Source organism: Columba livia, chromosome 1, assembly GCF_036013475.1.
Source record: "Columba livia isolate bColLiv1 breed racing homer chromosome 1, bColLiv1.pat.W.v2, whole genome shotgun sequence".
Lineage (NCBI taxonomy): Eukaryota > Metazoa > Chordata > Aves > Columbiformes > Columbidae > Columba > Columba livia.
Window position 1 is genome coordinate 113,147,593 of NC_088602.1, and position 25,591 is coordinate 113,173,183.

The following is a 25,591-nucleotide window of genomic DNA, read 5'->3' on the forward strand; positions in this document are numbered from 1 at the left end:
GTGTGTATGGAGTACATGCCCGTTGTCCTTGCAAGGGACACAGTGTTTTTCTCATTCTTGATCACACCATTGCCAATGCACAAAACCAAGGCTGGAATTTTCAGTGTTGTGTAATGTTGTACTTAATGCTTTGTGTTCGATTGATTACTATTTGCAATACCAGGGGAGTTTTGTAATGTTTCTTGTATGTGTGCTAATGGTTGTCTCCAGCTTACACCATTTGCTTAATTGAGATCCTGCCTTGGTACAAAATGAAAGGCACGCTGTATTTGTGGGTCTGTTTTGTGCCACTGGCAGCAATGGGAACTATGTCAATAATTTCAGCGGGAAGAGAATTAGGGTCTGTAGAACGATGTGAGTTTTAGTGAATACTAAATAGTGTACCTTAACAAGGCAAAGTAACTCTTTTCTAACTTTCTTTCATAACTTTTCTGTTTCCTTCACCTTTTTTCCCCAGGCTTTATCCTCTTACTTTCATAATCGTGAGAAGCCAAATGAATCTCAGGTGTAAGACTGACAAACCAGCTTTGATTTTCTTTGACTATTCTGACCTTATACTCTGAGCCTATCAACAAGGGCCAGAGACTAGCTAGGTCTTACCAGTTGAGATATTGGGTGGCTCATGAGTTTGGCAGATCTATCTCCCATTCAGCCTCAGTTGTTCACATGTAAAGACACATTTACTTGTATCATGGCAGGTTTCCATTCACGCATGAGTCACTTTATATTCTTTTTGTATGCTACGGGTCATATGCTTTGCTTCTAATAAAAATCACTTACTCTCTTTGTAAGTGACTGTGTAATCAACTCCTGGGAGAGCAGGAGGGAAGGGACCCAGAAGATGAAGTTAAAAAAGTAATTTTCCCCTCAGAGAAGTAAAGCAATAAAAATAGGGTGCACAGATGGCAAAATTGTGGAGAGAAGGATACAGAATATAAGACTACAATTGAGGAATGAAAATACCTTTGAAGTAGCTGAATAAAAATGAGGGAGAAGTTAAAATAATGAAAGGGTAAATCCACAGGAGCAAACTAGAAAACTGTCAGGATAACAACTTGACGTGCTTTTCAGATTTTTTGAAGGAAGGAAAATGGCAACAGGAGTAGTGAGGCTAACAATTTTAGAAACTGTTAGTGGAAGTGAAAGGCTTCTATTCAACAATTTATCTTTCTGTCTAATAATCTGAAAGTTTTGCTGTTCTAAGCCAGACAATATACATTTACCTTCAAATGAGAGCAAACATAATTTATTTTAATTTATATATATTTGCATTGTATATGTGGTACATGATGGCTTTATTTTAAATAATGATCTGCCTCTGTGGAGGTGTAATTTTTGCTCTTTAGTAGCCAGGTAGACTGCAATGCAGTTTCTTGACAGAGAGGTGGCAACTCCATGCACTGCTGTTCCAGCAAAGGTGGAATGAAGTCTGAGGAGTCCCAGCCTTGCATTCACAACAGAGCATAGGTATCCTTCTTTACCTCAACAAGAGTTTGTATTTCTGGGGCAGGGCAATCTGGTTCACAGCCTTGCTGCCCTCAGTATATTTTTTGTATTCATGGTAGTAACAAAATATAGGTTTGCAACGTTCAGATCACTTACCTGTCCTCATCCATGGAGCAGGAAAATCTCCGTGTGCTGGAAAGCAGCAAAAGTGTCCAGGTAACATTCAGCTTCAAAATCAGCTGCCTGGATTTCAGAGTCTTTGATGTTTGTGCCTAAATTCCCGTTACAGAATTCAGACACCTTCTTGATGTATAGGCACTTGTGTGTAGGAGCCTGAATCTGCAAGCTGACATCCATCTGAGCAATCTGACCTAGTTGAAGATGTCCCTGCTCATTGCAGGGGGGTTGGACTAGATGCCCTTTGAAGGTCCCTTCCAACCAAAACTACTCTGATTCTATGATTCCTCAGGTGAGGCAGGTGGAGCCCAGCACTGGGCAGTCCCCTGGGTAGAGGCTGGGAGGACGCAGGAGGTGCCTGCGCTCCAGCTGCCACCCAAGCCCTACTGTGGCCACCACGCACCGAGAGGCTGCACTGCCCCACCAGCGGTCAGCAGACTGGTGGGCTTTGTAGTGTTTGTTCTTGTGCTGGGGTCAAGTGTATGAGATGTCCTGTGTAATGAAGAACTCCGCAGGTACCGTTTTACTCAGGACTGTTGGCTGTTTACTGAAGCCTCTGTTTTATAACCCCTGCACACAAAATGTCCCACTGTAATTCATCAGACTGTTGTGATTTCTGCTAATATTATAAGCTGGGCCGTTGGGAAAAAAAAAAAATGCTTGGTCATTTGTTCTTATAAGGACTAATTATAAAATCCATGACTGTGTTATTTAACATCCAGTTCATTTCAAGTTGGCAGTGGTCCCTTCTGTATTTCCTGAGCATGTTCCTACAAACAAGTTTTCTGGAGGTGAGGGCGGGTGCAAGGAGTTTGAAACTCAGCTGAAAGGGGAGAGGTAATTTTTGTGTTTATGGTTGTGACGATTTACTCCTGTGCCTAGTAGGACCCCTGACTTAAAGGATATTGTCTAGCTTATGAAGTACAAACAAATATTGCAGGTCATATTAGTGTTTTCATATTAAACCCTTACCAAATAAATAACTAAATAAATATTCTCAAGAAATCAAAAGTCCTGGAATTTTCCATGTCATGCTGATCCAACGCATACAGTACAGACTAAAGAGAAGATTTTTGTGCTTGTGGTTGAAGTAGGATGAAGTTAATATTGTCTTCCTAAATGTAATAGCTTTCTACAGTGATAGGATATCGTGTTTCTAATTTTAATTACAGGGATGGGTGGGTTGGATCACCAAAATTTAGATTTGGGTTAGGGTGTGGTTTCGTAGTCCTGTTCCTCCCTGCAATGGCTGGGATTGCCTGTGTCTGGACTCATCTTTTAAAATAATTTAAAATCATTAAAGAGTGCTGTGTGGGATGGGACTAAAGAGAAACACAATTAAAATGTAATGCTTCTCCTTTGGTATCTGCATCCATGTTTATTTTAAACCACCTTCACTGCTCTGGTGAGTTTAAGTCTTCCTGTATCATGCACTGTGCAAGCAGAAATATGTGAGTGAAGTGTTGCCAATGGCTCTGAGCAAGCATGGGGCATGTTTCAGATTACACTGTGTTTTCTTGTTCGGATCTGATCTCCTTGGTAGGAGAGTCTGAGAAAGGCAGCTCTAGGGGATTTACTTCTAGCAGCAGCAGCCAGAGCACATGATCCATCAATCGCGTGATTCTCACCGCCACGGACTAATGGGAAGGGTGAAGAAAAAGTGAACGCTGCCTTGGGAAAGCGGCAGCGTTTTCTTCTGCTCGTGGGGCCCCTCAACCAGCTGGGTGCTTCATGGCTTCTCCCAGGTTAGAAACCTACTGCTGCCCGAACAGGGATGCAGCCACACAGCTGGTGGTGAACTTCCAGCCTGAAGTCTTCTGCGGAGTTTGCATTGGCAGTGCCTCCGTCAGTCTGCTACTGACCATCCTGCAGCTCCTGCCAAAGAAGGGACAGACCCCATGGAAGATGCTCAAAGCCTCCTCCTCTTCCACCATCCTTCTCCTTATCTCCATTTGTGACATCCTTGGTGGCTTAGGTAAGTGATGTTCCTCACCCTTGCTGTAGCAGGCTCTTATTGCTCTGAGGTACCATGGCCAAACGAAGCTGGTGAGTGGACAACAGAGATTTCTGAGGGAAAAATGATGTATGTATTTGCAGAAAGATTTGGACTGAGATCAGAAAATGACGGGCTTTTGGGGGAGAAAGGTCTTGTTTAATAGTGATGTTCTAGAAATAAAAAGTCTTGGCAAATCTGCACCAAAATCTCTGTTTTAAAACAAATAAAATCCAGAACTTTGGCAGGTTCTCAGAATAAGGCATAAAAGTGGAGGCAAGGCAGCTCATATAAAACTAAAGCTGACATCAAACGCTTAGCTGGTCCTTGGACTACGTTTGAAAAATACTTCCTATGTGTTTTTAAAACAAAGCTTGCCACCTTTTTCGTGTGCCAGCCGCTTCTCTGGGCACATGATATCGAGAGCAAACAAATGTGAATTGCAGCTGTACACAGGCCACGCTGGACACAGGCTTCTGAAATGTGAGCGAAGCTCCCTTATCAAGGACAACCTGCTGCCCAACCCCTGCCTGATAGATTGGAGGAATAAACCAACAGACAGTAAAACAAAGCTCATGAGTCAAAATGAAACTAATGTGTCTAATTCTGTCCTGTCAGTTTATGGCATTTACTGCTAAATTAGGGATAAATCACCATGAGACATGCTGTGAAAATACAGGATGAGTTTGTTTCTACAATAGCATTCTTTCCCTCACATTAGATAACAGAAGTCATGTTGTTTTGTGGGTCTCTCTCGCTGCCTGAGGAGGAAGTGGGATTTCAGGTCTTTTCCTCTTTCACACCTAGCCAGGTTCTCTCATGGTACATAATAAGTACCGATACAAAACCAAACAATAGAAGGGGAAATAAAGAAAGAGACATATGGAAAAAACACATACATTCAACTGGAAAAGGTTCTTTCAGTCAGATGAGGCTAGCAATAGATAAACTTATTTTTCTCCCTTTCTCTTTCACTGGCAAACTCAAACTATTTGTCCATCATTGTCTTTGAATTAGACTCACTTGGTGGGTGGGAAGCCATTCTTTCTTGGTGGGAAAGGTCCTGGATTTGTTCTGCTATATGTTGGTGCCTTAATGCCTATTTCAAGCAAACCAGAAAATTTCACTAACAAACTCTAAGTTAATTTTTAAAAGACCTGTTTTGTTTAGTCCTGTGACAGAGAGGAAAAGAGCTGCTTGCAAAAATGAAGGCAGGGAAAAGTAAGAAATATATTTTTTTCTGCAATGAGGGATTATAGAGAAATAAACATTAACATATGAATATATGCTGTTAAAATTGTAAATCAATAGTTACTGTTTTATGTCAATCTGTTAAATGCTACCCAATTTATTTTAAGGATGTGTGTGACAGTATCTGAAAGTAAGTGAGACTTTAATCTACATAAGATTTCAAGTCCAAGCAGTGTCAGACTCTTGGGGCCACTTTCCCTGAGCAGTGACACCGATGTTTAAATGGCACAGTTCTTCCTGCTGTACTCCTCTGCAGCCACAGCCTTCCTGTGGATGCACAAAATCTGGGCCACGATGTAAAATATGTGGCCGGGGAGAAGCATGTGACTAAAATCATGCCAGCAGATTCAAAGCATTAATAGATTTTTTTTTCTTTAGGTATAATCTTCAGATCAAGTATATGGCTGGGCTTCCCAAGCTTCATAGCTAACATTTCTGTGGTGAACGGGACCGACATGTGGCCTTCTGCTTTCTGCGTGGGGAGTGCGGTAGGTACCGAGATCGTCTTGCCTTCCTCCTGCACCAGATAACAATCCCTCCACCTGGGGAGTCAGAAAGGCAAACCACAGTGCCCGAGAGGAAATCGGGCTGTGAGTCAGAGCCTGGATATGATGGTTTCAGCCTCTGCCACACCCCTGCAAGTGCATTCATGCTTCCTTCCGAAAACCCAGATCAGGGCGGGCAGGTTGGGCGATGCTGCAGGGTGCTGGATGCTGCAGGGTGCACACGAGGGCACAGGGCAGAGTGGATCAGACTCGTCCCGAGTGTTTTGTACTACTCACTCGTCTCAGGAGTGCTGGGATAGCGGAGGGCACACCTGTAGCAAGGTCAGGGATATGGAGGCTCAAGGGTATAGACATTTCTGAACGAGCTGGAGAACCAGTGGTTTGGTTTATCGTGGGCACAGCATCACTACTGCCCCAGCAGCTCCCGGGTATCTGCCTACCTCCTCTGCCCGAAATCACAGCCTGTGCGGTGGTGGCAGTGGGGACCGACCAAAACCAGCAACTCGGGCAGCTTTTGCAGTGTGATGGTGTGTGTTTGCAACACAGAGGGATTGCAGGAGAAATATTCCCAAAGACGGAAAGCTGCTGGCAGAAAGTCTGTCCCTGCCATGTAGGATTACAGCTCAGGTTGCTGCTTATATGGGCATCCAATGACTGCATCTGGCTACATCTAATAAAGTATCTTCTGGATTAAAAAGCAAGAATAAGAAAATGTAAATGAATTCCAACAGTGCAGATTAAAACTCAATTTGACACATTACAATCATAGTACTGTGTGAGAAATGTGATTGGAGATTACTGTACAAGAGAAAAAGGCCATGCTTTTTACCAAAACACGGAGAATGACAAATAAGACAGATCATTCAATAGGAACATAGGGTGCCCAGTGTATTAATACACGAGCAATAACAGTATTAGCTTCACAATTCAAAGTTTGTAATATAGAATAGGATATACTGCACATAAACAAAATTACTCAGCTCCGATAGTTTTAAAATAAAACAACATGTGTCAAAATGCAACTCACTGTACCTTATATGCCTATATAATGACAATTTCAGAAATGACAGTGTTGTGCTATAGAAGCAACTACCAGTTTTATACATCTATTGATTCTCAATTCTGTCATGATATTTTAAGTTTTGCTTATTAGATGCAAATATTGATTTTCTTTCTTTGAAGAAGAGAAAACTTGTAGCAAGAACATCCTATTAACACAAAACAAAAGAAAACAAAAAAACCCCAAACATGTTTCCCCATGTTTTATATTTCACTTTCTGGCCCTCAGCAAAAAATATTTTAAACAGTGGCAAAGATACGGTATGCAGACTGTTTTTCGTTTGGATCTCAGGTTAGATGGTGAGCAGCATAGTGGTCTACCACAATTTTTATTTTGTCTTTCTTGTGCTCCAGCAAAGTGCTGTAATTTGAGTAATTTGCTAAATTTAGGTTTAATAATATTGGAATGAAAAATAACCCTCCTTCAACTCACTTCCCCTCACATATTCCCATGTGAGTTAATAAAACGTTTCTGATTCTATTTTATTTTTCCTTTAATACTGTTGTTTTATTTCACTTAACCACAAGCCAATACAAACTCCAAACAGTGAGGCCTTTAGGCATTTCCTTTGAATAACACCCTCTGGTTTGCAGGGGAGTAACCTCTCGGGCACTGTAGCAAGATGTGTCATTTTGCTAAAAAGTGAGGTAGCACATGAAGATTTTAAGTGCATCCAATTTATACTATTTTTGGAGATAGTATTGTCTATGTTGAATTTTCTGGGTGGAAAGACCTTGCAGTTTATTTTTGTATGTGTGTGTGTGTGTATAGGAAATTGAGCATTTTCAACTGCAGCAAATATGTGAAAGTACAGATGAAGTTACACACTGAGTGCTATGGATAAAGTGCCGTAGAAGGAAGACTGGAATATTCTTTTCTGGCTCCTGTGCACTAGGAAAATGTCATGGTGTTTGAATTAAATACTGAATAATTCACACTACAAATGACTAAAGGCAGGGTCTACACCCATGGTGAAAGGAAATATTTCCCAGCTTGATTTGCCTTTTGGAAGAAGGAATGGTAGATTGCTATTCACTGACATTTGGCTCAGTAACAACTATGTTGGTTTCCAGCTGTAAAATGATGCTACTATGGATCTGTGATAAAGGATATTCAGATAAGAAGTGAAAGAGACCTCAGAGGCAAGGTAATCTCAATATTAAAATAGTTCCAGACTGTTACAAAGAGACAGTTCCTATGGAGAAGAAATGTGGAATTTAGAAACAGCAGCAAAGAAAGTTCCCTTATCTCATATAGGCTCATGAGAAAAATGCATAGGGTCAGCTCATGAGCACCGTGGAATTTAAATCAACTTAAACCTTTTTCCTTTGGATTTTTATTGAAGAAACCAGTCAGGGAGTTCACTATCAATAATTTTTCCAGAGGATAAGTGATATTTTTGTTAATGATCTTTTTTTTTATTTTTTCCTCAATAAATGTTCCTTGAATTGGGTTCTTGTGCATGGAGAAAATGCCCATCACATGCAGAACCCAGGATGCACAGGCACCCTGTGATGATGACTGATCTCAGCTACTGAGAAACTACTAAAATTTTAACCTAAAATTAAAACATTCTCACCATATAAATTTCTTTAGGCTTTGCTTACAACATTGAGGGTTAGGACTGGAGAAGTAAATAACAGGTTTTCTGAACAACAGAATAAGCTGTTAAAGCAAACGCTGTTCAATTTACCTATGGCTTGACCTGTTGACTACAGCAAAGCTGTTCCTGTGATTTTGAGTAAGATTTCATACTTTATAATCTCAGCTGGAAAATGCACACTTTTAAAGAACAAATCACCAGGCTAAAGGCTGGAGTCCCTCCCCTGTCCCCAGTGGTACTTGAGAAGCAGCTGTGACATTTGGCTTTTTTTTTCCCCCTGCAGATGTGGATCCAGCTGTTGTACAGTGCTGGCTTCTGGTGGTTGTTTTGCTACGCTGTTGATTCTTACTTGGTGATAAGAAGATCAGCTGGACTGAGGTACCAGAGTTAACACTCTGAATTTGGTTTTTTTCTTCCAACACTGTATGTCCATGTTTGCAACTATATAAATGTACAATTGAAGCTTTTACAAACATCTGATGTTGATACAGTTACCAGGTAATGCTATGGATGGGTGGTGTGCTAAGTGTTTAAATTGCCAGTGCAATGCTCAGATATTGATCGTTTATGTCCAACTGGAATTTAAATATAAAGGAATTCATTTAACCTTTGGAAAAATAGGGAGCAGATCAGGCTCTATAAACTTTATTGCAATGAGGTAACTAGTTTTGTCCCTACTCTGTACCTGAAACTGATTCTTCTGGCAAAAAAGAAGTGCTATCCTGAAAATTAAAAAGTGGGAGAGGCTAAATGCTGAATTTCATATAGCTCATTCTCCATTTTTTTTTCTCAGATTTTCTGTTTTATTCACTTCTCAGTGTGGTCATTATTACACTTCTGATCACGTTTGTAAAGTTTTTAAGAATGATACATACTTACTATATATTTTTCTGCAATGCCTGCAACAAAAACAGCTAAACCCTTTAAAAAGTACCATGCTTTAATGCGGAACAGAAAATATAAGGTGTTTCTAAGTTGGTTGTTAGAAGGGCAAAATGACCTTCAGTTGCTACTGCCAACCATGGAATTAAGTGACTCTCTTCCCAGATGATACTGAGCAATCAGGTACTGGAGACATGGTTCATTCAGCAGAAGTTATCAGTGTGGGGATTTTTGAGTTAACTTCAGCCTGTGGAGCATAAACTTGGTCTTGTGAAGTCCCATATTTCTAGTCTGACACAACTGGGACCTACCTCCTTTCCCCATCCCTATTGACCAGAAAAAATAAAAAAAAAAATATCACATGTATTTGGGCTTTATTCTGAGATCAGAGTAAACAACAGAAGACTTCCTACACACGCAGATGGGAACATTATTCAACTCTGAAAGTTAAACATAAGTCTCTGCAAATTATAGAAGCGTGGTTTATTTGACTGCTCAGCTCCATTCTCAAGTTTTAATCCCATAATTTGCTCTCTGTGGGACAAATGAAGGATGCAGGGGTTCCTTCTGGACATTTGGAGATAATCATAGAATCATAGAACAGTTTAGATTGGCAGGGACCTTCAAAGGGCACCTAGTCCAACCCCCTGCACTGAGCAGGGACATCTTCAACTAGATCAGGTTGCTCAGAGCCCCATCCAGCCTGGCCTGGAATGTCTCCAGGGATGGGACATCTACCACCTCTCTGGGCAACCTGGGCCAGTGTTTCACCACCCTCATTGTAAAAAATTTCGTTCTCATGTCTAACCCAAATCTCCCCTCTTCTAGTTTAAAACCATTACCCCTTGTCCTGTCGTAACATGCCCTGCTAAAAAGGCTTTCCACCGTACAGGCTGGAGGACACAGGACTTCTGTGTGCAAGCCTGAACAGCTGCTTTGGCTCATCCTTCTTCTGAAGGGGCTCCTCCACCCCACCTGCTGTCCTTAGTTTATTGTCCTGCCAATGTTTGTTCTGCACCATTTCATGTCTCTGTTTCAGTGAGGGCCCTGTTTTTGTTTTGCAATGTGGAAAGTAAGAAAGTTAGTATTTTTAATTACACCTGTCCTGTTCGGTGCCTGCAGTACGATTGTGCTGTACCACATGATGACGTGGGGCCTCGCGGTGCTGCTCTGCGTGGAGGGAATTGCGCTGCTCTACTACCCTTCTCTCTCCAGGTAAGCAGGGCTCTAGGGACAGAATGCAAAATCCTAGTGGTGTCTGGCCGTTTGAATGGCTTTCAGTCAGCTTTAGAGACAGGGATCCAAATGCTGGGCTTTTTTGATCTCTGACAAGCGCATCCCACTGAGTGAGTATTCTAGAAGTACCTGCCTGGGTTGTAAGGGGGTCTGAAGAAGTATGTTAGGCACTTGGACATGGTGCAGCACTGTGATATAGCTGCTGCTATGAGCCATTGTTCTCATACTCCTTTTTTTAGCTTTGTATTTGTTCCATTAAATTTGAAAAAAAATACACAGACAGCGCATACTAAAAATCAACTTTGTGTCCCATATGATCTGGTCATGAAGGTCTGTGAACCAAAAGTTTAGCATCTGTTCGCTTAATTCCTTAATTTTTTTTTTTTTTTTTAAGATAAAGATGATGTATATGACATAGCCAGAACTATCACATGTGGAAAAAAAAATTATAAGCTGTTGATGATTTTTTTTCTCAGCTGTGAAAATGGCTTGGAGCATGCAATCCCACATTATGTCACAACCTATGTCCCCCTGCTGCTAGTGCTGGTGGTGAACCCAATCCTGTTTAGGAGGACAGTATCAGCAGGTATGTTCCTAATGGCCAGCATGGATCAGTATGTGTTATTTAACAACATAACAACACTGTAAAACATCATGCCTGGGTATTCAATGATGTGGGATAGCTCCTCATTAAATCATAAAGATACAGCAAAGGGTGGGAGGGAATTGCCTACTGAAATGAAGATACCATCTAGAAGGGAAATTTGCCCTAGAGACACACTCTGATGACATACTCGAATTATGCTGTTATAAACCTTTACTGCAGATTGGCAAAGGTGTTTCTATGTTACTCAGTTACTCTTGATTTGATGTGTATTAGGCAGTGTATAGTGGATGCTTTACTGTAGTATCAGTACTAATCTGGATTTTGGAATGTAATTTATTCTGGTTTAAGGATAATGTTGGTGAGATATGACAGTTGATTTAAATTCTTGGCAGCCCTGGAGCTAAAAAAATAATAAAGTATGATCAGAATTTTGTTACTTCTGATTCTGAGATTACGAAACAAATGGGAATTGTTCACAATTCAGATGAGATCTTGAGGTTCCCATTTAATTTATTATCCAGTGCTTTGAAGAAATGAGACTGAAAAAAGGCCACAGATTCAATGCATTCTTTGCATGTAATGTGATCAGTGCCAGATGTTTGCAGTACCTGAATTCATACTCATCATCTACACATTGAATATTTAAAAACGGCAACAGAATTTGTATTCACATGAAGACTGAACTGTATTCTCAGTTCAGTCTTCATCTCATCTATCCTGTGTCCCTCGGTAATACTCATTTTCAAAGGAATAGCTGTTCCTTTAAAAAGTTGTTCCTATAAAATGTTGCTGTTTTTATGGGAAAATACACACTGAGTGTATCTGTGTTTGTACATATGTGTGTTCCTTGTGATATCTTGCAAGGTGGCATAACTATCTATTTTTGCTGAAAATACACCTTCGAGATTTAGAGGTGTAGCCAATGCTGTATCAATTGCACAATGAAATGTGCATAACAGGATAGAATGTATTTTATTTTAGTCTAAACATCAGCATAATAAATCTATCATTATATTACACATTACATAGATGTTGTAAGCACTACCTTTTGTTATAGAAGAAAAGTACGTGGACCGTAATATTTTCTATTTTCAGTGGGATTGAGAAAAGAAAAAAGAGCTAGTGGGATATCACTCATTTTTGGAATCCATAATAGATGCACTTCTTTTCCTTTAGTGTTGGGCTATGTATGAGATTCCTTGATGACGGTCCTTCCAGCTTCTGCACTGCTGCTGGAGACAAATCCATCCATTCCTTTGTTCCACCTTTACAGAGATCTCTTTTCTGGATCCTTGTGCCTATAACTAACAAGGAGCACGTTTATTAATGAACATCATTGTATACTTTCCAGTTGCCTCCTTACTGAAGGGGAGACAAGGGATTTACACAGAAAATGAGAGACGTCTAGGGACAGAGATCCAGATCCGCTTCTTCAAAATTATGCTGGTATTCGTTATTTGGTAAGAGGTGCATTGTTTTGGTTTAAACTGCCTTTTTTCCAGCTAGAGAGGGTCAGGGACAAAAGTAGAGTCTGATGGATTGCTTCATTTGCTTGTCTTTATGCTTGGAAGGGAAGGTGTCTAAGGAAGAAGTAGTTCTAAACTACTTCACCAACTAGCTGAATCACTCATGTAGCATCACAAGTCTGTGAGGAAATGATGTTTAACCAACAGGAAAACAATAACCACAAGAAACAATAGGCAAAACCAAAAATAATATTTGCCCACAGCCTAAAGCTATCTGGAACAGCAGCTCCCCAGCACTGTGGGCTGCTATATGGCTTTCTGTACTCAAGATTTCTCAGAGCCTCTTGTCATCAAACACACCATTGAAAGCCTACAACAAATACGCTTCTAAGACTGCCTTCATGGCCCTGACTGTGATGCAGCCACCTCTGTGGTCTGCAGGTCCCAAGAGTGAGAAAAGAGCATGGATACCTTCTGGCAATACAGGGTTATTTGCCAGAAAAGAAATCTCTGTATGATCGTGTGTGAAACTGGGGATCATTTAATGTTTTTTTTTTCTTTTTTTTTAATATTTCATCTTCCCCCATTAAAACAGTACTTTGGGGTAGGAAAGGAAATAGATAGGGAGGAGAGAAGGGAGGGAGCAAAGGGAGTGGAGAAGGAGGGCGGGTGCCCACACCATCCCCAAATCACTGCGCCTCTGCTCCAGCAGCACTGTCCAGTGGAGTGGTGACTGTAACCAGATGTACTGGATGCACACAGCAAAACTGAGCTGAAATAGGGCCTGTTTTTGGAGAAGTTTTTGCTGCATTCTCATGATTATCAGACAGCAATAAAGGCACCAGAAGGGGTGATGATCCACTCTATAAGGGTCTGTGCAATGACCTGGCGAGAAGTGGTCACTGCAGTGAAATGTTTACTACCTGTATGGGTGACGTAAGTGATGGGGGGGGAAGGAAAAGGTCCTGGAGTAGTGAAGTGGCTTGAACAAACTTCACAGTCTCTACAACTACTTATCTTTTTTACACACAGGTGGGTTATTTAGTTTGGAGAAGAGGAGGCTGAGGGGAGACCTTATCGCTCTCTACAACTACCTGAAAGGAGGTTGTAGCATGGAGGGTGCTGGTCTCTTCTCCCAAGTAGAAAGTCATGGAACAAGAGGAAACAGTCTCAAGTTGTGCCAAGGGAGGTTCAGATTGGATATGAGGAAAAATTCCTTCACAGAAAGGGTTGTCAGGCACTGGAACAGGCTCCCCAGAGAAGTGGTGGAATCACCATCCCTGGAGGTATTTAAAAGATGCATAGATGAGGTTCTTAGGGACATGGTTTGAACATGGTTTTCCAAACAAAATGATTCTATGAATCTGTGATTAATGCATGTTACATTGTTTTAAACGGCTGAGCAGGGAGAAAGACTGCCTTTTGGTCTTCTCCTGGCTGCTGTATACTGGGGTGCTCTGGAGGGAAATGATGATCTTTTCTTGGTGAATAACAAAATCCACTTGGCTCAGGAGAGAAGTTTCTAGTGTGAAGGGTGGGGTAGCCAGCAGGAGCGGTGAGAGAGACAGCAGCGCACAAGCCTGCAGCATGGCTTCCTGGAAACTGTTGAAATAATGAGGAGCAGAGATTTAGCCAGGCCTCCAGGGCTGTGGAAAGAGCGAGCCTTATTGTGGAACCCAGAGGCACCACAGAAGTGCATTGCAACCTAAGGAATGGTGGCCAGCTTGCTGGTCTGGGAGCAAGCGTGAAGGAAGGGATCAGTCCCCCAAGGACACAGTGGGGACATATGTTTATTTCTATTCGGTCACATTCTGGGCTTTCCTATTAAAAAAAAACCCAAATAAACGCAGCTCTAGTGTTCGGTTTTGTTCTTCTGATGAAAAATAAGCTGTAGAGTATAAAAACTGTTTCAAAGTTTACAGCAGGGAAAAAGCTGAGGCAGTCCCATCTCAGAAGCTTGGGGAAGATACCATTCCCTCTCAGGGGTCAAAAATGAGATGAGTTAGTCGAAGACGGCAGGTTGGGGCAACATGGGGTAGAAGAGATGTCTGCAGGGAGGGCATAGCAAGACATTTTGCACTGTGTTAACAAATAATTGCAGAATGGATATGTATAAAACCCATTAGAAAGTATAGCATGAATGCTGATGATTTCCTTTCTGACACTGCAGTAGAACTATAAAGAAATGCTTGTCTGACTGTTTGTAAATCATGAGAAGATATAGCCATTTACTATAACCTTTATTTCGTGTAGAATATCCTCAGTTTCTTTCACAGGATGAGGTTTGGTTATGCTAATCCTTCTTTGGAAACAGAAATTACCTTTATTCCAAACAGTTGATGGCATTTTCAAGGATTTTAAAGTCAGCTTTGCTTTTGTGTTGTAGAGTTTTTTATGCACATTTTGAAAGACTGCTGTAACCTAACCCTGAAATTCCAACTCCAGCTAGAGTTTCTGCAGCCTTTTACAACACCCAAGCATGTATTTAGTTTCCTTATCTGTGAGGACTATCCTTTTAAGACACAAGCAAAAGAAGTCAGCATGCATGATGTTCCTGTTATGGGTCACAGTTGTTTATTGTCCCAGTTTTATCCTGCAATTTACTGTTCTGCAGCAAGCTCAGATGATCAGGTTGTTGTTTGTTTGTTATATTGATTTCTTTCTCTAGGCCTGGGCTGGCAGGTGTCTGGTTTTTGAACTCAGACACCTACTGGTCCCTTTAGATTGAGACTTAACCATTAAAATAAATCTCACTCTCCTTACTAGTGATCCTAATTTCTATAATTTGAAAGTAAAGCATATTTTGCATATACATATACACATATATATATAACTGTCTTGTTCTCTTCCCCTTCTTTATTCCCGCAATAGCTGGTCATCCAATATCATCAATGAGAGCCTTTTGTTCTACCTTGAAATGCAGCCAGATATCAACGACATGCCCCTGAAAAACATCAGAAGTGCTGCTCTGATCACATGGGTTATAATGGTAGGTCAGCTGTGACATTGCTTAGTCTTAGAAATCACTTTTATAAGATGGTGGAACAGCACCAGTGTAGTGGGTGGTTTATGATTTTGGGGGGTATAAACACTCTGAAAATTGAGAAAGAAAAGCAGAAAGTAAGAGAGAGGAAGGAGCAGTCACTGGGAGTGCTTTTCACAAATAAACTTTGCCAAAAATGTACAAAAGGCAAACTTTTTCTCCCATTAACTGAAGTATGCAGTCTCTCCATGAGCATTGCTTCCCATTTTAAGATCCAGAACAGACCACTACAAAGATTTCTAGTCTAACCTTGCTAACCTCTGCCGTAATGCAAGCTACAAAGCTTTAGCTCACAATTCCTGAAGGTTACCCAATAAAATGGGCATTTTTTGGTAATTCTCTGTTTTTGACTAGTGTTTTCTTTATTATAAAGAATAATTGCATCTTATATAGTGACTTTGGGGTAATTATCTGGGGACAAATACGTGAAAAATCTTGAAAGCAACACAACAAAAATAGCTGTAAGATGCTGGCCTCTTACTGTAGCCTACCCTCTTTTCTCCTATTGTAATATCTGAGAGGAGATTTTTCAGAGGTGATACTGCAGGTCCTTTTCCAAATGAGTTTATTCTGAAGCTGTTAAATACTTGTGAGGCCTGAGCACGCTTTGTGTACTTAAGCCCTTGAGCAGCTTTGTATTGAAGGGTTAAGTGATGCAACTGATGTGATACAACATCCCACTCTGACAAGGAGCGAACACATGGATGTGACAGGGACCTTGCTCTTGCTTACCTGGAGAGCAAGAGGTCAGGTCTAGGAACTGAGCTACTATTTAAATGGAATGCAAAAATAATTTGCTCTTTTCTCATGAGAAAAATTGAAACAGCTAAAGCCATTTACTTGCCAAGCATCCCATGTCACTGGAAACAGAGATAATTTTTTTGTAAATCACTTGGGATTTTATTTTTTGGTGACTCTTCCCATTTTGCTATCCCACTTGGATGGACAATTTCAATGACTCAGGAATCTACAGCATTTTCAGACAGATCAATTCCTGCTATTTTAAAAAACTTGACTGTTTATGCTGGTGTCTACTCTCATGTATTTCACTTGGCTTCTAGTAAAAAAATATAATGTTTGCTTTTATGAATTAAAAAGTCTAGAGCTCGTGGGGAAAGTTAAAAATACACCAAGACGGACCAGCTAAAATCCGTGCTAGAAAACCATTTAGTGATTACTGTTCACTAGAATGGCCTCAGCATATTGGAACAACAGACTGTGGCATTTCACTCTGTTTGTGTCACAATGGGAACAACATACATTTTAATTTGTATGCAAATAGCATATTTTAAAAAACAGCTATTGTTCAGTGAAAGGGGAGTTGCTAATACGTGGAAGGTGTTCTGCCACAGTTGGAAACAGAGCCTTGCTGGTATAACTCCGGTTGCCCTTTTCCTTCCTAGGGGGTTCTTAATCCGATGCAAGGCTTCCTCTTCACGTTAGCATTCTATGGCTGGACGGGATGCAGAGTGGACCTGAAATGGCGAAAAAGCGAAATACCCTGGGAATCACTGTCCTCATCAACTGTGGGTGAAAACGCCTATCCCTCCCCAGTGAACTACCAAACCAGCATCCATGATCCAAAGAAGATACCGTCAACTGACAGCCAGCAGACTGACGAGGCTATAAGCATGTTGTCTGAAGGTAACACTAGTAGTGATGAGAGATTAACTAGGAGCTCTCCCATCTACCAGGGCTGGTAGTTTATAAGCGCAGAGCTGGATCCCACTTCTCACGTTGTCAAGACTTGTAAAACCATGTCACTGGGTGAACAGTTGCGTACTCTAGAATTAGGTTTGTGCTCAATGTCTTGATGTAATTTCCTATAACTGGTGTGTGTGTGAGAGCAAGAGTGTGTGAGACGGACAGATATTATGGTTTATGTCTTCATTTGCCTTATAGAAGAAGTGTTAACAGGTATAAAGCCCTGATCCTTTTCCAGCAGAAGTATACCTCTGCAAACACCTGTTACTTACAATTCATTTTCATCCATCTTGTTTTAATCTCTCTTGTAACCTCCATGTGGCAGAAGAGTTTTTGTTGAAATAAATGGACTATTAATATGTTGGGGTTTTAAATGTGTTGCCTTGCTTACCTTGCTCAGCATAAAATTCCTTCCCGAGAATTACAGCTCTAGGATTTCTGGGACACCATTTCCAGCATTGACACTAGTAAAACATCAGTGGCAGCAGACTTTGACATAAGTACAAATATTTGTTTGTGTAGAATCTCACTGACATAGTCTTCTTTTAGCTTGTTTGTATGAATTTTGAGTTTGGTTTTATCTAGGGAAGTGAAAGGCTTTTTTTAAAAAAGAATGAAGCCCAGGCTAAACCTCATAAACACTTCAGAAATAATGGTTCCTGTTCACTCCTGGTTCAAACAAAAATAACCCTTCAAACTATTTTTTTTAGTATGAATTTGGTTTGATTCTTGTATGTACTTGTCTAACAGGATTATGACTGTTAGTGGCAGGTGCATTAACAGATAACATTTGCAAAAAAAAAAAACCCTAGATGATCTGAGTGCTCAAGAAAAAACAGAATGAGTAGAATCAATAGTCCTTTCCCTGAGGTGTGCTCTATTTTATGTTTTCATCTCCTGAATGAAGAGATACTACATCCATTCTCTTGATTTTCCCAGATACGTGCCTATTTTTGGTGCAGTGCCCTAAGTACCTATAGCCAAACAATTTCCCAGATTGGTTGAAAGTTAGGAAAAAATGATGATCATGTCTACCTCAAGCTTTCATATCAAAGGCAGAAGCAGTACGATTTAAGTCTGGTTTCACTGGAAGCTGTTTACAATACAGTTTGACGGATGGCACGGTGGAAGCCACTTGAGCCCAGGTAACCTCCCTCCCTCGCTGCAGCCTGAGGCCAGGGCCAGGCATAAAACAAACCCTATTTTTCAAATGCTGTTCACACCCACTTTGGCTGAACTTCACTGGCTGTCCACGCCTTTCTTTTCCAACCCAGTTCAGTTCCAGCTATTGTAGAAGAAATAAATATATTGTTAAAGAGCAGCTGACAGATTGGTGCAATGATAATGTGAAGCTTAAGATGCTGTGTTACTAAGGGGAGTCCCAGGGTGGTTAGAGACACAGGATCAGCAGAAACTATACAGAACAATATTGATTTTCCTTTAAAAATAAATTGCCTTCTTAAACTAATTGTTTGATACAAAGGTGTTAAACAACAATCAGACAGTAATTTAGGCAGATCATTACAGAGCTGTGGTTGGTTTGTAGCAAATCTTCTACATTGTGTCCTATAGAAACCTTTGTGGGTTTATAGCTTTATATTGCTGTTCTAGTTGTCAAAACTACTGGCAGATCACCAGATCCTTTCTTTTCGTCACAGCCATTTGTCTCCTAGCTAGTTATGAAGAGAAAGTACGGGGACTCGGGAGCAGATTATATCGACCCTTTTGAAATAGAGACCATATTTTCTGTGCAATACTCACCACAACAGGTTTCAAAAGAGCAACGGAAAGTGGAGGTGGAATTGTTGGTAAACTAGGTGCTAGGGTGTGGGCCAAGCTGCAAAACCCTAAAACCAGGTAAACAGGCTCTTGGCTTCACAGGAATAAGCATGTGACACGAAAGCACATGGGAGGTGACAGGTTGTAGCAAGATGCCCTGCCAGAGGACTGTATAACAAATCCCTCCATTATTTTGCTGCTCCAGGGTGCACGTGGGACAGGGGCAGACATGGTGCCCCAGCCCTGGCCCCCACAGGCCATGAGCATCCCCTGAGGGGTGCTGGGGGGCTGCTGGTTCTGGGGCAGCCCTGTGCTGGGACAGCCTCCTGCAAGGGCCGCGCTTTGCTCCCCTCCTCTTCTTGTTCTTTCCAGATGGTCCTTGGGATGCGTGTGGTGGGTCTGTGTATTACTAATCTATTGGGGTGTCATAAGGAAAAATTAGGACTTATCAGAGATCTTAAGACAGGCAACTAACCTAATTCTGATGCGCTGAGAAAGTGATACAGGGCATTGCAGAGCAAATTGACACTGTTTTTTAACTTACAGAGAAGTAGGTGTGAGGAGAGTTTCCTTACCTGCTGTTCCCTGCTTCTGGTGGATGCACATGAAGCATTCCTCCACAGTTTAAAATGGGGCCATAGCTGGTTCTGCTCATGTGTAACCGTGACCATACTTGATTTCCGCTCCCCCCCGACCTCATTCTTGCCTAACCATTCCACAGTTCAGTGAAGCAGTGTGTTCTCCAAGTGCTGCAGGGGGTGTCCACCTCTCCCCATCAGGAGAGAGCTTCGGAGGTGCATTTCCCCACTGCCCCCGCTGCCTGTGCTTGCTGCATGCACATCACGGGGCAGCCTCAGGCTCCTGCAGCTGGCGTCATTTTGGGGGAAACCCTGTGTGCTCCAAGGGTCAGCGAGGACACGCTATAGACACCGTGGCCTGGACAGTTTAGCTGTAACACCAACCTAAACACTGCTGTCTTAATTGTGCCATCCACTCTTTGCTGAGAGGAACCTTGTGCTTATCAGCACGTAGAAAACAAATCCTAGTTTTTATTTCAATGACAATTTGTATCTGTGTAGACATCGTAGTGTGTTAATACCAGCATCTAGATTTCCAGCCTATGATCGCTTCAAATATGCTCATTTTTAGGAGGGTTCTGGCAGGTGGCTCTGCTGAATGTGGGAAATGCTTGTCTCTGGCCTGAATATTTGTTTTCTAAGGCATGTTTCAAACGTGGCTTGGGTTGATAGAGGAGAGATCTCGTCAATACTGAAGTCCATAGGTGCAGTCGGAGTCCGTGGACCCCATCCTACACTGTCTGTGGGAGAGGCTCTATTCCCTGGTCACACAGCTCTTCAGGTCACAAGCAGGGATGCAGCTGTTTCTCTGGAATAGCAAGGTGTGACTCAGGGGAGAAGTAAATGGGGAACAAGACCAGCTATTGTCTAATAAAATACATATAGATAAAGCACTGTTGTGAGAGTACAGCAATTGTCAATTTTAGCTTATTTCAGGCATATTAGTGCACAACAAAGCCTTTCTGAATTTATTGAAGGGGGGAAAAAAAAAGTAAATTTAAAAAAGTAGTTGAATCCATGCACCGAAATAAAATTGGTGCAGTGGAATCTCATAAAAAGGGTTTCTACATATACAGGACAGTGCAGCTGAATTGTCTCTATTTAACACCCTCCTTGTGTCCCAGCCAGCTTATCAAATCCAACCATACACAGTAAGTGTTCTATACACAGTAAGTGTTCTCTGTGTTCACCCAAACTTATTTTTAAGCCCTCAAAGATAAAATGAAAACTTCCAGGAAAAGTGTCCTCTCATATCCTGTAATTCTTTAAACACTTCTCACTGTTCTTTGTTGATGGAAAAGGCTGTATTTGACCTGCCAGTCTCATACATTTAATTATTCTTTTATTTGGCCAGATGTTCAGGCTAATTGCAAAGCTGAAATATGAGCACTAGTAAAATCATAAACCACTTGAATAGGCAGACTTCTTGCATACCAAAGCTCTGCATTTATGAAGTCCACCGTATGTCCAAGTTCCAAAATCCTAACTACACCTCTCATTAAACCCTTCCCCTGGTCTTGTAGACCAAATATATGGAGAAAGCTAGAAAATGAAAGCTAGAAGATGAAATATGAAATGTGACTCCCCCCCATCCATACAGTACAGTCAGTACTTGACTTGCAATTCTTGCTGTCCTTGTGTATTCGTGATGAAAAGTTCTCTGATTTTCTTAATTTTCATGGATTCCTCAAGTTTGCAGTAATCCCAGATGGCAATCACCAAACCACGCAGTAGCTAATGTAATTTTAAGGCAGATCAGATGATGTCTGGCTTGCTCGTCCTTTAATGATCAGGCGTGCGTCTGTGTGGACACTGAAGCTGGCAGCTGAAGCAGATGCAGTCTTACTGAGAGAAAAATAGGGAGCACAGTCAAATCCAGGGGTGCATTTGAGTTTGTTTTCCTGGGTGGTTTATATTCCCTGGGATACAGTGTGAGCTGGATGGAAAGGTGGTTCTCCCGTTGCACCTCTCTAAGCAAACTCTGAAACATTCAAAGAGCTGACTCGTATGGGGACATGCAGGTGAAGTTTTCAAAAGGCTGAGAAAATTCCCCAAGTGACAGTCGCTTTTGAGTTTACATCCAAAACAAAACCCCAAAGCAAACTAAAGCACTTTCTTCCACATAGCTAACAAGAACGGGTGTCTTTCTAGCTGTCTCCAGCTTCTGTGTGCTTGCACTATGCAAGATTTAAAGAGTCCTAGAAAATAAATGGGACCATTTTACGTGGAAAGAGAACTACTGTAGCCATCCCCAGGCCCTTGACAGCCCCATGGTTTAGAATTAGGGTTACCCTACCCGACCATTGCTCCTGCTTGGTGTCTTTAAATGTGTGGTACCGCCAGGACCTGGCTGGGCTGGGAACCTGCATGGCTCAATCTACAGAAAGGACCAGCATGGGCAGGGGTGGTTTATGTGTGCTGTGTAATTGAAAGCCCTGAGAAGATGTTTTGCTGTTGATGGTATCATTATGGTGAGGGTTGAAAGGCCGAAGGGATGGGTCACCTTGCTGGCCCTCCGCTGCAGCCAATGGGGCTGTGTGAATTGGGTCAAACACAATCTGATGGAAACATCAGTGAGACTCAAAGGTGGTGTCCACACACAGGAAAGCCTGTGTTTCTAAAGAATACAGAAACATTAATGTCTCAGAGGTATTCATAGAAAGCTCAGCTCTAAATCTCCATTAGAATGTACTCAGGATTAGGGAGTTTTTGAGCCCTGGAAATTAGTTCAGGCTTCTCTGTGTTTTGAGGGAGTGATTATTTTGTGAAACGGTTAGCTGATAACAAAACAAAATAAATTTGATGGGCGCCTTCAGTGTCTCATACTTGTGTGTTTTCACAAGTTAATATGGATAAGGCAGGGTCAGGCCAGTTGTATTTATTGCAGCATTAATTAATGACATAATTTACCATGTCATAGAGATTACTATAATATATTGTTAGTGGTATTTGCTTCTGCAGGACTGTGTGGCTGAGACTACATTTATCTCATTTTTTTCTTTCAAGTACCTTTTACAAGCAGAATGAGAGGAAAAAAAATGCAATACTGTCTTAAAGACTTACTAGAAAAAGTTATCTGTTAGTTATCTGTATTTCAGAAGGTACCTTTTGTGCCCAAATGACTATCACACTCTTATTTTCAGAAAAAAAAAAATATATATAATGCATCTAGGAAGCTGTACTAATATAAAACAAATCCATGGTGTCAGAGACTGGGGTTTGTCTGTGTACAGGCCAGAAAGCTGCATGGCGCGGTGAAAGCATAAATGTGTAGGACATGGGAATTCCAGCAGGTGTGGGGGTTCACTGTGAGCATGGTAAATGATGTTACTATGGAGTAAGGATAATGAGGGAGAATTCCCAGCAGACATTTACTGGTGTAGGTTGAGGAGACAAATACTTCAGAGTGGAAGTGTGCGAGCTTTCTCTTTCCTCACTCTGAAACAAATTAGCTGCTGAAATGACCAATCCCACCGAACTGAAAATACCTTATGATGCTGAGTGAGGGATATATCCTGGGCAATTTGCAGATAAGATTGGGATTTTGCAGACAGAAAGTCTCAGCCACAAAAAGGTGCCAGAGCTCCTTTAGTCAGAATGATCACCGAAATTTATTTTAGTCCCTGTAAAGCATTATGTGATCTGTTGCTGCTTGAGATTTTATTGGATAACACATACTATTTTGCAGTTCCTTAGTGGAGGTATAGAGAAATAGTCTGAATGACTGCTTTTCTCCCCATCAGACATGAGCTCTCCATCCAGCTTGGAGTTTCTCCTACTACTTTTTAATGGAAAACCTTCTTTAAGAAGCACGTGGCTTTTACACAGGAAGCTGTACAGGGCTGGTTTGAATTCTTATTTCCATTTTGTTTGGTTAAACAAATTAAAAACCTGGTGGCTAGAGCTGGTGGCTTTGTTCTAAAAAACATTTGAGGGTCAGTCAAGAAGAGAGTCAGTTCTCACAGTGCTGGTATGAATCCAGTTTTACATTAGTGGAGGGTTGAAACCTGTTGTCATCTGATGGCACTGCTTTGGCTTCTCTGAAAAGTTTATAGCCTTAATTTGGCTTGCAAAATGCAGGTGTCTGTTTTGGAGGAGATGCGGTGGGGGGCAAGAACTGGAAGTGCCTGGGCCTGATGTCTAGTTTCTGTGTGATTTTTCTGGGCAACCAGCTCCAGGTGACCTCCAGAGGTCCCTTCCCACCTCAACCAGTCTGTGATTCAAAGCCTCCTGTGATCTGGGCTCTTACCTTCACCCCATTAGGTCTTTTGGTTGGGTGTTGGGCACAGACTAATGGATGTCGAAGCATCTTGTGTTACTGTTTCTGAGCTGGAAGCATGCATTGAGCATTTTCCAGTCTGAGCCTTTGGAGGGATCTGGAGACTGAGTTTACCCAGGAAAATGAGGGAGCAGGTGGTTCTGCTGTGTGTCACACAATGGCTGTCATCTCCAGAAAGGAACTTGAGCTGGAGGTGTTAGTATGCTGTGGTTAGAAACTATTATTTCTAACAGCCACGCATGTTAGAGTATGTCTTTATAAGCCCTCTGAATGAAAATAATCCTGTCATTCGTATTTACAAATATGAGTATGGTATCATCTTGATCTGAATAAAAAACTTAGAATAGGTAAATTTGCTCTGGGAAGCTTGAATAAAATAAATGGGTTATTCTATTCTTCTCCAAAGATAAAAGTATTATTTGCATGAAAATAACAGTAATTTTGAGAATACTAGTCATTTGGAAAAAAAAAGTATGCCAAAACCACCCATAAAGTAATTTTGTCACCTGTAGGAAAACAGCCATGAAATCCCCCTGAGCATCCACTGGAAAAAGCCATACAATGTATGAAGGGACTCCATCATCCATTTATAAATGAGAAGATCTAAAGTTAAAGCAAGCCCAGGACAGCCTTCAAGACCCCTCTTCTCTGTGTAACATCAGGAGGGAGGGGGTCTTATCATAAGTTTTTCATCAAGCTTCGTTACTTCACCAGGGTTGATTGGCAGCAACATGGTGGAAACCAAGCAGTGATGAAAGTGAGGAGAAGACTTCGTGCTGCTCCTTCATCTCTTGGATGCTGGGGGTCATTGTGCTTTGGGGTGGTAGGAAGCCTCTTAAGATTTCAAGGGTCTCCCTAGGGGCTATTTGTCTCTTTGCAAAGCCAAGGCCTTGAGCTGGGGCGGCTGGCAGCTCACTATTGCCTGTGGCTCTGTCCTGTTGTGTGTGGCAGCATCCGAGGGGACTGTGGGTCTCTCTCTGTGCCCTGGTGTCATGTCATATTGGGATGATTTTCAGGCAGCCTCTGCCCCCACTTCTGTGGGAAATAAGCTGGGTCTTAAGAGGTAGAGGAGACCCACGACAGATTACGATGGGTTCCCTCCCTCTGGAGAGTGGGACGACGGCATGTGTGCTGATAAAGACAACCTTTGTCAGCAAAGCCTTGTTCTAATCCAGTTTTTCACCAGCTTTCCTCTGCCTCCTGCGACCTACGGAACACTTTCACACACCGTAGCCAAGAGGGACACAGAGGGTAAACGGAGGCCTTGAATTTTAGCTCTCCAGCTGCCTCTGGGAGGTGCCCACCCACTAACACATCTAAGAGCCTCCTGGGAAATCTTGAAAATGTGTAGAACCAAACGCAACCTCATTTATCATGGTTATTAAAAAGGTATGTTTTTAAAGACATGTGTTTAAAACAGTGCGGTGGGGATTTTTCGCTCAGTGTAAGGAACCAGCTGTGTGGGCTGGGTTGTCCTTGCAGCATCGTCTCCCCTCAGAGGGCACCAAGGCTCAGGACAGCATAGAAACACTGGCAGCCATTCATTGCAGCTGCAGCCACGTGAGAGCATCTGCTCCTGCTTTGCTGGCTGCAGCAGATCTTGAGTGAATTTCCTTCAGGAAAAAGAAAAAAAAGAAAAAAAAAAGACAACAACACAAGTCTCTGCTGAAGCTAAAGCGCTCAACTGAGCTCCACATTTGATGTGGCAACGAACAGGCCTCCTCCCACCCTGCCCCTGGTCATGCGGCTCCATGTGACGGGGAGCGCAGCGTTCTTCTCACCAGCCCCCACCTCAAGGCACCAGACTCGACTTGCCAAGGACCAGAGGCATTTCCCCAGCCATGCCCAGTGCTCTGGGTAACACCCCGGCTCTGCTAACGCCCCGTGTCAGGCAGCCAGCCACCCCCTAGGAATGCAATTACACCCAGAGCAGCACGGCAAGGGCGAGATAAGGAGCCTTGTTCCTTATTTCCCAGGGATT

At 41.9% G+C, this 25,591-nt stretch overlaps 1 protein-coding gene across 2 annotated transcripts in view; it reads left to right on the plus strand.

The window, feature by feature from the left end:
• Positions 1-3,039: 3,039 nt before the first annotated feature.
• The window catches only part of GPR143 (G protein-coupled receptor 143), a 33,004-nt gene continuing 10,452 nt past the window's right edge, over positions 3,040-25,591 (plus strand). Inside the window, exons 1-8 of one of the 2 annotated variants that reach the window (XM_021287591.2) lie at positions 3,040-3,598; positions 5,246-5,355; positions 8,320-8,414; positions 10,041-10,133; positions 10,631-10,740; positions 12,113-12,221; positions 15,099-15,216; positions 16,674-16,914. In XM_021287591.2, the coding sequence (XP_021143266.1) occupies positions 3,355-3,598; positions 5,246-5,355; positions 8,320-8,414; positions 10,041-10,133; positions 10,631-10,740; positions 12,113-12,221; positions 15,099-15,216; positions 16,674-16,914 (1,120 nt within the window). In that variant the 5' untranslated portion in view covers positions 3,040-3,354. Of the gene's footprint in view, positions 3,599-5,245; positions 5,356-8,319; positions 8,415-10,040; positions 10,134-10,630; positions 10,741-12,112; positions 12,222-15,098; positions 15,217-16,673; positions 17,349-25,591 lie in introns of those variants that run through there. The other variant, XM_005502529.3, reaches the window with a different exon arrangement.